Consider the following 12,515-nt stretch of genomic DNA (forward strand, 5'->3'; position numbering starts at 1 on the left):
GTACCCTAATAACAGAAACAAGGAAAAAAATATATTATAAATGTAAAAACATAGAGGGATGAAATCTCAAATAAAACAACCAAACGAGGTCAGAATTTTTGATACTTTTTTTTTCTGGTGAACAAATGTATATATGTATATATATATATATATATATATATATATATATATATATATATATATATATATATATATATATATATATATATATATATATATATATATATATATATATATCTTCTTCCTCTTTCGGCTTGCTCTGTGAGGGGTCGCCACAGCGGATCAACCGTCTCCATTTCGCTCTGTCCTCCACATCTTCCATTGACACTCCAACCACCCGCATGTCCGCCCTCACCGCATCCATGAACCTCTTCTTTGGCCTTCCTCTTCTCCTCCTGCCTGGCGGCTCCATCTTCAACATCCTTCTCCCGATATACTCCGCTTCCCTCCTGTGCACATGTCCAAACCATCTCAATCTCGCCTCTCTCACTTTGTCTCCAAACCGTCCTACCTGCGCTGTCCCTCAAATATACTCATTCCTTATCCTGTCCATCCTCGCCACTCCCAACGAGAATCGCAACATCTTTAACTCTGCCACCTCCAGCTCCGCTTTCTGTCTTTTTGTTAGTGCCACCGCCTCCAAACCATACAACATAGCTGGTCTCACTACCGTCTTATATACTTTCGCCTTCACTCTTGCAGCTACCCTTCTGTCACAAATCACTCCTGCAACTCTTCTCCACCCACTCCATCCTGCCTGCACTCTTTTTTCACTTCTCTCCCACACTCTCTGTTACTTTGGACAGTTGATACCAAGTATTTAAAGCAATCCACCTTCCCCACCTCAACTCCTTGCAACCACACCATACCACCACCCTCCCTCTCATTTATGCACATGTACTCCGTCCTACATCCGACTGACTCTCATTCCCCTTCTCTCCAGTGCGTACCTCCACCGCTCAAGGCTCGCCTCAGCCTGCTCCCTACTCTCCCTACAGATCATGATGTCATCCGCGAACATCATAGTCCATGGACTCCAGTCTGATCTCGTCCGTCAACCTGTCCATCTATATATATAAATATATATATATATATATATATATATATATATAAAAAATATATATATAAATATATATATATATATATATGTATACATATATGTATACATAGATACATATACGTAATACACCGTATTTTTTAGCATACAATTCTCAATACATTTTTCTTTCTCAGAAGACCAGGCCTCGACTTTTCCTCAGAATTGACTTATCTATGGTTTCAGACACTGAATTGCATAAATGAAAAAAAAAGTTGGAAAGTGTGATTTTTCTGAAATAAATTGTATAATTGTTTATTTAAAACACAGTGCTCAGTGATTCAGCTCCTTCATGGATTAAAATGTGCTTGTCTTCCATTAAAATATAAATGTCAGGTGTTAACGTTTATTCAGGAGTAATGAACTGCAACAAAATGTAATGTGTTATGACGCAGTGCTGACAATGATTCTGTAGCTTGTTTCAATGCCCTACTGTACCTCGATATGATAGCAAACATGCTAAAAAAAATTATTTACATTCATAATTTATCTGAAAGGTCGTCCCACATAGTAGTTCAAATATGATGCACAAAACTGCTCATTAATATTCATGACCCTGTAAATATACCGTAGGCAGCGATGCCATGCGATATGACAGTGTCAGGAAGGAATTAACACTTCTGTTGTTCTGACTGACTGTTTTGCTCACTACCTTAGTTGATCAAACTTCGTCTTATAGTCGAAATTGACTTATCTTTGAATGAAGGAAAGAAAATGGGAAAATGAGCCAATTGGACTTTAATTGGCCCAATTTGACTCCACTTCGACTAATACGGTATATACGGTATACACCCACGGCTGTGCAAAACACTTTTAGACACTTACAGGACATAACTATGTTTTAATTGTGGTTTAATGACGCTTCCATGAACTAAGTTGAAGTTGTCACCTCATGACTTTGCGATAAACTGCACTGATAAAGGTCTTTTATTGTTTGGCAACAAAAAGTTACAAATGTATGCTGGGAGTTGTGCAATTTTTGGATGTATTGTAGAACATGACTTGCAAAAAGTAATATATTCCTCTTATATCTGCATCCTTTTTGACCTACTTATAGCCTCAATTAATCAGATTTCTGTATATGACATTGCAGAGGTGATTAAAATTGCAAGACAGCTAAAAAGTTCATAAATGTACGATGGATGAAGTTGTGAAATAAATAATTGTTTCTAAATGCATAGAAAAATTACATTGTGCATACAGGTAATTACCACTGCACCATTTTGTCTATATTTTGTTTACAGTTTATGTATTTTAATTAATTTCTTTATTTCTTTCACAAGAAAAGGTAACGAAAATTTGTGATGAAAATGGTGAATGGTTCCAGCATCCAGACACCAACAGAACCTGGTCCAACTACACTTTGTGCAATGCCTATGCAAATGAGAAATTAAAGGTGAGAAATAATCTTGTATAAATTTTCATAATTTTCATTTATTTTATCGACATTTTTATAAATCTGTATTATATTTTCATGTGCATTAAAAAAAAAATAATAATAATAATAAAAAATATATATATATGTATGTATGTATTCACGGAAGCCCGTGGTGAATCCCATGATAGAAATTGAAAAAAATAAATAAAAAGGGAAGCCTTTTATTCTTGAGCTTGTTGAAAGTTCTTAAAAATGGAAGAATGTGATATAAGGAATGTCTTGATTCCTTAAAAATGCAATAAGGAATGTCTTGATTTGTAGTATGCACCTGGTGCTCAAAGAAAAGAACAGAGTAAAGTGAGTTTAATGACTTACTGACTTATTCAAAACATTTGATTGGGTAAACTTACCATGACTTATATGAAGATACTTTTAGGCTTTGTAACAAAGTACAGGCTGTCCACAAAGTCTTGTTCCAGTTATAAAAAATATCATTACAACCAAACCAAAAGATACATGATGCGTTTTTTTGCATTTTATCACATAATTCATAAAGTTTATTGTGTTCCTCAGTACACCACAACATGTACACCCTCAGTGGCATGTACCACATCCAAGCAAAAATCTACTTCAATCCACATGTTAGCTAACATATCACTCGTCACACTGCTGATGTAATTGGTTAGCCTTGTACGAAGTGTTTCAATGTCAGCAACAGAGGTTTTGAAAACAATCCTTAACATACCCCCACAATCAGTCTCAGGGCATTGCATCAGAAGACTCTGGAGGCCAGGGGACTGTCCCAGCACATCCATTCCATCTACAGGGGAAGTTCTCGGTTCTAAAGGTTGCAGTATTTGCAGTTTATATGTGTGAAGATGCAATCTCTTGTGTACAACTTTGATTTTTATATCATAATTTTCCCATGGCTTTGGATTAAATTTAAGCAATTTTTTCTTAATTTTTCTTTTCTTTCTGAGGAGCATTTCCTTGTTTCAGGGTGGGACAGACAGAGAGAGAGAGAGAGCATGAGCCTTTATATCTACATATGCATACTGTACACACATATATATATATATATATATATATATATATATATATATATATATATATATATATATATATATATATATATATATATATATATATATATATATATATATATGAAGACCACAAGGGGAAAACCAGAGATGTCAGGAGAAGTCAATTTTGAAGAAACTGAAAAACAAAGTTTCAAGACTTTGGTGGACAGTTTAATAACTGTCATATAGATTTATTTTCCAGTAAAAGGAAGAGTGATCATTGGCCGATCAAATTAAGCATGTAGCATTTGCCAAGCTTCTGTGTTATTTAATTTAAGAGCAAAGAACGAATCAATGTTGCAAACTGACATCACTGGTTATTCCCTTGTTTAATAATTGCCATGCAATTTTAACCCAGGATGTGTAGCAAATTCATGCTTGTTGGTTATTAGCATACATTACATGACTTTGATGATCACAGATTATTTTTTTCAACATTAAACGGTCATTGTTTTTTTGTTTGATTGGTGTTCAACGCCGTACTCAAGGGTATTTCGCTTATATGACGACGGATTCTCCATTTCTTACTCCGTACTACTTAATATGATGGAAAACCGGGAGGAAACCAAGGATAAACCACCCCCACGATAGCAGAAGTCACCTCATGTGACTCCCTCATATACCTAAGCAAGTTGATTGGGCGGTGGGTACATCGAATGAGGTTGGGTACTCAGACGCACTAACCATTAAGCCACGGTGTGGGTCCCATAAAAGTCACAATCAAGGTTTGACCAGGCTTGAACCACGATATGCACCAACTACAGAGCCCATGATATAACCAAATAGGCCATTGTAGTGCTCAGAATTTATGCTGTGAAAGTTTTACAACCTTTCATTTTTTAGTTTATCAACTCTGAATATTATGGTGGAACAGTTAACATGAATGAAAGGGAGATAACCAGGAGTAAAGTACTGACAACTCTGGGTTTCTACTTGTTCAACTTTGACAACACTTGTTTTTTCATTGTATGGCTCAACTTTATACCATATAAATTATGTGACACCCCTGGTTATTTGCTAAAGTAATATTGTGAGAGGAAACCTTATGTTGCCAATGATTGGCAGGTGCAATAACCCTGAAATTTATAAAAAGTGACATCTCTGGTTTTCCCCTTGTGGTCTTCACATATATCTTCTTCTTCTTCTTCTTCTTCTTCTTCTTTCGGCTGCTCCCGTTCGGGGTCGCCACAGCGGATCATTCGTATGATCCGCATAGTGATTTGGCACATGTTTTACGCCGGATGCCCTTCCTGACGCAACCCTGGTCGCCTCTTACAACACAGGAATATGGTACACCTATTTTAACCGGGGTATACACCGGCCCAGTACACTGGTACTCATTTCGCTGACCTCGGAGGGATGACAGGCTGAGTCAACCCCCTGGTGTATTAATTCAGGGGCCCAACGGGGCTTGAACTCAGGACCTTTTGGATCCCAAGCCGCTGCCCTAACCACTGCGCCAACACCAGGCTTTATGGTATATATATATATATATATATATATATATATATATATATATATATATATATATATATATATATATATATATATGTATTTTTATTTGTATAATATATGTTTTATGTATTTGTGAAGATGTATATTGAAACATGTTTTATATATATATAGATATATACATATATATATATATATATACATACATACATACATACATACATACAGGTACCATATGTATTAGGAGGGGGTTGATCCTCGTTTCTCCTTAACAATTATTGTTCTTGTTTTGTTCTCCTTAACTCCTTATCAATCCTACTTTGTTCTCCTCAACAATGTTACTTAACAATTAAACACGAGACAAGGGTACCCAGCAGATCATTCGGGGGGGGGGGGGGTGGTGGGAAGAAATCTGGTCTCAGCTTAAGGCCCTGTCACACCTTGACGATTTAGCCAGCGTATGCCGACGTATGAGAAATTTGTCTAAAACGCTGGCACACGTCGAACACGTTATGGGTAAGTTTTGTATACATTAAGAGCACGCTGGCATACATCGTTGTACGCTGGCATACGTCGTAGTACGCCGAGCTCGTCAACAAATTTTAACACACTTGAAATTTTTCGACGTAGGCCAGCATATGACTCACACGTTCTGCATACGCTGGCCATAAGTTGTAGGCACATTACGCGATCGTTGACACACGTCGACAAACGTTACTTGTAAGTTACTCATAAGTCGAAACACGTCGAGGTAATGTTTAGCGTCAATGTTCCAGACTCCCTGTTTTTTTTTTGTTTTTTTTCTTTGGTATGACGGTGATGTTGACACTTCGATTTCAAGTGCGGTTATAATATAATATAATTAATAGGCTGCCGCTCAACGATTTAAATCATAACCGCACCAGAAATCGAAGTGTCAACATCACCATCATACCGAAAAAAAAAAAAATAAAAGCAGGGAGTCTGGAACACTGACGCTACCCATTACCTCGACGTGTTTCAACTTATGAGTAACTTACAAGTAATGTGTGTCGACGTGTGTCAACGATCGCGTAATGTGCCTACAACTTATGGCCAGCGTATGCGGAACGTGTGTCATACACTGGCATACGTCGAAAAATTTTCAACATGCTGAAAATTTGTCGACGTACTCGGCGTACTACGACGTATGCCAGCGTGCTTCAGCATGCTCTTAACGTATATAAAACTTACCCACAACGTATTCGACGTGTGCCAGCGTTTTTGACAAATTTTTCATACGTCGGCATACGCTGGCTAAAACGTCAAGGTGTGATAGCGGCTTGACACTTCGATGTCTAGTGCGGTTATTATTTGAATCGTCGAGCCGCAGCCTTTTAATAGGCTACCCCACATGATCGTCGGCGATACTCTGCCGCGCTATGCATAAGTTAGACTATCGTTGGGCATAGGTTGTGAATGCCGACAACACGCTCAGCATTCGTTGATATAATGATCTATATGTTATCGAAACGTTCTGTGTACGTTACTAATACGTTATGCATACATCCAACTCGTTATGAATACGTCCAAAACTGGAAAAAAACATCTATAGTTCAGCGTACGCCAGCGTTTTACATACATTTTGTGACCTTGCCATACGCTGGCTAAAACGTCAAGGTGTGACAGGGCATTTACCAAGGTAGAAAGAAGTCATCGTGCGTCCAACTAAATGTCCCAAAATGTGTGAGCGTACCTTGGTCCGCTGCCAGCACCCTGCCTCACCATGCACCCACATGCAAACATGCTCAAACACCAATCAACATCACGTCATCGCCCCCAGGAACCAGGGACACCAAGAATCAGGTATGAGCAGAACCAGCAGAAATGGTCCAACCGTCACCCACCGTCAGGAGCAACAACTCACCAATTGTCAGGAATTGTCACCAACAGTCAGGAATTGTCACCAACTGACTGGAGCTGTAAGGAACAATCACTCAGCTGTCAGGAATTGTTACCAACTGACTGGAGCTGTAAGGAACCGTCACCCAGCTGTCAGGAATTGTCACCAACTGACTGGAAAGCGGTCCTCCCGTCCTTTTTATAGGCGACCATTCTTGGAGAAGCCTCAAGCAAACTTCAGCCAAATCCACCTTGCCTATTGGCTCATCATTGCACGTGACCTCCAACCGTCAATCTCACGATCATTCCTTCCTCGTTCTGCCTGACACGAACAAGAGCCAGCTAGCATCTATAGAGCTGCCAAATGGGGCATCAAACATCGATGGAAAAGGTGGACGTCAATGTTGGCGATTGAGAGGTGGGTGTCGAACGTCAATGAAAGATAGGTGAGTGAGGTAAATGATCAAGGGGGTAGAATGAGCCTCTGTTTGGGCTAACGGCTATAACTCACATGCAGGGACGTGTCATAAAGAGAAAAAGGCCATCCCACAAGAAAGGGAATGTGTTCTATACTCTTCGCCAGCGCATCAAAGTTAGAATCCCACCAGACAAGGGGATGGGTCTATCCTGGACATACATTTATGGAAATAACTGTCTGAGGACCTGAATGTTGTATGCTTTTGTCGGATCAGATTCTGAAATACATAACAATATAAATACTGATGAGCGAAAACATTATGACCACTGACATGTGAAGTGAATAACATTGATTATCTTGTTACAATGGCACCTGTCAAGGGGTGGGATATATTAGGCAGCAAGTGAACAGTCAGTTCTTGAAGTTTATGTGTTGGATGCAGGAGAAATTAGCAGGAGTAAAGACCACAGCAACTTTGACAAGGGCCAAATTGTTATGGCCAGATGACTGTGTCAGAGCATCTCTGAAATGGCAAGGCTTATGGGGAGCTCCCGGTCAGCAGTGGTGGGTACCTACTTACAGTGGTCCGAGGGGGGATAAACCACAAACTGGCGAGAGGGTGTTGGGCGCCAAGGCTCATTGATGCGCAAGGGCAACGAAGACTATCCCGTCTGGGGTGAACCGATAGGTTTACTGTAGCACAAGTCACAGAAAATTTTCATGGTGGTCACGGGAGGAATGTGTCACAACCCACAGTGCATCGCACCCTGCTGTGTATGAGGCTGCGTAGCCGCAGACCAGTCAGAGCACCCATGATGACCCCTGTCCACCATCGAAAGTGCCTACGATGGGCATGTGAGCATCGGAACTGGACCTTGGAGCAGTGGAAGAAGGTCACCTGGTCCGATGAGTCCCGTTTTCTTTTGGATCACGTGGATGGCCGTGTACGTGTGCGCCGTTTACCTGGGGAAGTGATGGCACCAGGATGCACTGTGGGAAGATGACAAGCCGGTGGAGGGAGTGTGATGCTCTTGGCATTGTTCTGCTGGGAAACCCTGGTCCCGGCCATTCAAATCATAACATGCGTGGGTTCCTTGTACTCAGTTTTTTTTAATCCTCTTCTTCAAGTCCATGACAAACTGATAAATTGTTTCCCCCTCACACTGGGAGTGCTTCCAAAACTTATATCTCTCGAACAAGGTGTTTTTTTTGATGATTGCAGAGGCATGGAAATTTATCCAGGACATCTTTCAGTTTAGTGTTGTCCTCTCTGTCCTCAAAATCAAAGGTGCTAAACACCTCCAGTGCATCCTCCCCACCACAATAGAGTAGAATCGTGACTTGCAGCTCTTCCGACTTGCTGTCAGCCTCGCCATGCACCCACATGCAAACATGCTTGAGGAAAATTTAAGTGTGGGCTTTCAAATACAACCAAAATCGTTGTTGCCAGCATTTCCAGTGTTTACATAAATTTTCCTCAAGACACAGGGAATCCAGGTTTAAATTGCTCCGTACCGAATAATTTATCACTGCCACTATTGTGGCGTGTGGGATTCAATGTTTGTTGTTCTGGTCCAATCGCGCCACCCCCACCCCCGCCCCCTGCCACCAGCCACTGCCACACCCCAACACTAGTGCTTCTCCTGCCTCCCCCCCACCCCCCAGCCCTCTGCCGTCCAGCTCTCCTTCCCCCGGGCCCTCCAGCTCTCCTAACCCCCCCCCGCTCTCCACCCCCCCAACCCTCTCAGTTTTTTTCTCCCGAGCAACGTTGGATACCCCTGCTAGTTTTGCATATTTGTTGTTTACTTTTTGTTTGTTCTCATGACTGCAGTAGTTTATGGAAACATTTTCATGAATGTCAAATTAACGAGTCATCAATTCGATTTTCTTATTTTTCTCTCTTCATGTAAACTATTTGTTGAGCATATTCTCTTAATATATGTCCATGAAAGCAATTTTTCTTTTTCTTTACAGGAGTGAGGCTCATGGAAGAGCGAGGTAGAACTGATGGTGGAATAAACCTCAAGGGAGCAGATGAACAGAATATGCAAAAAGGGAGAATGGGAGGAAACACAAACCAGCAGGTAAGATGGCTGTGGTAGGAAAGGTCAATGGGGGTAATGAAGATCATTGGACAGAATTGAGGATGACAAGAGATGGTGGTGCACTACTTGCTTGAAGGATGGATGAGTGATATAGAACAGCCTCTGGAATGTAGTCCCATAGACGGGAGAAGCAAGGAATAACAGTTGCGATGTGCAGGCAGCCTAGAGTTTGGAAGTTTAACTCGGAGAGGATTACTGCAAGAATGCATCCTGGATTAGACAGTGAGGGTCAGAGGACAGAGAGCAGAGGGAGCAATATCAGCGAATGGACAGTACTAAACAGAGACAACTGACCTGTCTGTGATGGGAAAGCAACAGTCTTTGAGCTTCAGCCTCATCATGGGAGATTCCAATTAAAATCGGAATTCAAGCATTTGTTGAACAAATAGGCTTTAAAGCTTCAGTGATGTAGGATGGATGCCATTACTGATGAAAATTTCTGCCTTAACTCATTCAATTTCAACACATCAGATTTGGGGTCTTTTTTGTGGCTGTGGATAATGATATGCAGCTTTCACATAACGGGTAATTGGCAGCGACTCATTAACCTTGTGAAAATAACAAAGTTATTCATTTCAGTATAGACGAGAGGGGGAGCACTCAGGAGAGTGAAAACCTCCACCGCCAATACTGCTGGGTCACTCAAGTGAACCTTATATCTTATTCATTAAATATGATGTCAATAGTTTTGACAGAGTTAACAGCTTTTTTGTGGGGGGGGGGGGGAGTTGGAAATCACTTAAAACATGTAAAAATGCAAAAAAAAAAAAGTCGAAATTTTGTTGAAAAAAAAGTTGCAAAATTTTTTTTTTCTCTAACAATTTTTGGGGGGTTGTAAATCACTTAAAACATGTAGAAATGCAAAAAAAAAAATTCCCTTTTTTTGGAGGGGGGTAACAATTTTTTTTTGGGGGGTTGGAAATCACTTAAAACATGTAGAAATGCAAAAAAAAATTTTTTCTCAAACTTTTTTTAGGGGGGGTGTTGGAAATCACTTAAAATATGTAGAAATGCAAAAAAAAATTTTTTTTTCTCTAACAATATTTTTGGGGGGTTGGAAATCACTTAAACATGTAGAAATGCAAAAAAAAAATTTTCTCTATTTTTTTGGGGGGGGGTAGCAATTTTTTGGGGGTTGGAAATCACTTAAAACATGTAGAAATGCAAAAAAATTCTCAAACAATTTTTTGGGGGGTAAAAAAAATTTTGGGGGGGGGGGTTGGAAATCACTTAAAACATGTAGAAATGCAAAAAAAGATTTTTTTTCTCCAACAATTTTTTTTGGGGGGGGGGGGACCAAGTCCAAAATTTTATGGCATGATCCTTGGACCATACCTAACCCCACCCCAACAAGTTTCGTCGAAATCCGTCGAGGAGTTTTTCCGTAATACTGTTCACAAACAAACAAACAAACACACAAACAAACAAACAAACAAAGGGGTGAAAACAGTAACCTCCATCCATCTTCGAAGATGGCGGAGGTTAATAATGTTGGGTTTGCTGCCTTTTTATGGGTGGCCTTTGAATGCCTATCCCAGGTTGCCCCGAGCGGATTAACACTCAACTACAAAGGGTGAACTATTACCACTTATAGGTGCAACCTGGTGGGGCAAGCACATTGTGGTCCCTTCCCCAGATGTCATTAATAAGTGAGCTGGGATTTTACTGACAATTCATCAAATTGAATCAAAATAAATCCTTAATGCCTTCAGCAGGATCATAACCCACAACATCCGGAATTTTAGTTCAGTGTTATTCCTGACAACCACTTCATATCTTTTTGTTGTTTCAACTGTAATCATCATTAATTTGACGTTTTATTAACCCTTTAAACTGCTTCCTAGAACAACGAGCAAGTCCGCGCACCCCAAGCCCACTTTTTACCTTTTCGTTTGGAATTCTAAGAACAGGGAAACAATGTATGTATGTACCATTTGTGTGTATCTTCCACTTACATAGAAACATATTGCAGGGGAACCACAAAGACAAATAAACATAAACAAACAGATGGATAGAGGGAATCTGGATAACATATACATTTCATCGAAATAAGTGCCTACAAAATAAGTGATGGTTGTCCCAGGCCATGAACCTGTGACCTGACAATGGGCCTCCCCAACGTGCAAGCGGACACGCCCCCACCCACCCCTTTTAAAATCACTCCACATAGAGGTGTCCCCGTGGAAACACAATTATTTAATATACTGTTGTTTTTGTTCATGGAGGCATGGCCACCACCAAAAACATTTCACTCCAAAAAAAAAAGTATTTTGGTGAATTATGAAATGTTATTGGAATGTTAAATATAGGTATGGCCACACTAGTGGGGCAGATAACAGAAATTTTTGAGAGGAATCGTGCAAATGATGATACAAGCATCAAATTTGGCACATTTGTTCTCCAGGGGATTCTAATCAAATCTTCCTGATTGGCCATTTGAAAATCCAAATTTTGAAAAATTTGAAGAAAAAAAAAAAAACTTCAAAAAGTCAAGATCACGAATCAATGTTGGATGCTGGCTGAGATTGGTGAATGTTTCAGAAACATCATCAAAGACGTTCCAAGTCTGCCATGCAGTTTTCTTCCCTTTACCGCAGAAGGCAGACATGACGTCACATCCAGTGAACGCATGGAAGTATGGGATCCCTCTAGCTTTCTCAGGCCCTATTGCAGAAACTACCTCATGGACTGGAATCCATGGCACCTTGGCTCCTTGGCCAAAGGCAATCCACATGTTCTCAAGACCTAGTTCCTGTAAGGATGGCAGTACAGATATTGCTATGACTAGTACGTCCGTGCCATTAGCCTGAATGATAATGGACTTGCTACCATCCGTCGTTGCATCCCTGGCGTGTACAAAGAGTGTCAGCTTCTTCATGACAACATGGAGACACAGCATCCAGTGACTTCCTTGTGTTGCTAATGGCATCTTCTCCTTTTGTGACAATGACTGTGCTTGTCGTCTGTGCTTCACAATCTTTTCCGCAAGGAAGTGAAACAGCTCAGTCTTGTTGCTGTCATCTTGAAGAAAGCTTCTCCAGTTACTTGGGGTCTTACTGGTTCCTGTCACTCTTCTTCTGATTCCTTGCCCCCTTTTCGACTTTGCCTCGGACTTCAGACTTGA

General features: G+C 40.4%; 1 protein-coding gene across 1 annotated transcript in view; it reads left to right on the top strand.

Annotated features, from left to right (window-relative positions):
• LOC147029603 (calcitonin gene-related peptide type 1 receptor-like) overlaps positions 1–12,515 on the top strand; it is a 378,533-nt gene that overhangs the window by 271,294 nt on the left and 94,724 nt on the right. The window contains exon 6 of the mRNA XM_085872782.1: positions 2,380–2,492. Within this exon, the coding sequence (XP_085728908.1) occupies positions 2,380–2,492 (113 nt within the window). The remainder of the gene's footprint in view (positions 1–2,379; positions 2,493–12,515) is intronic.

This window comes from Eptatretus burgeri, chromosome 3 (genome assembly GCF_056783735.1).
Source record: "Eptatretus burgeri isolate ZD-2024b chromosome 3, Ebu_testis_v1, whole genome shotgun sequence".
Lineage (NCBI taxonomy): Eukaryota > Metazoa > Chordata > Myxini > Myxiniformes > Myxinidae > Eptatretus > Eptatretus burgeri.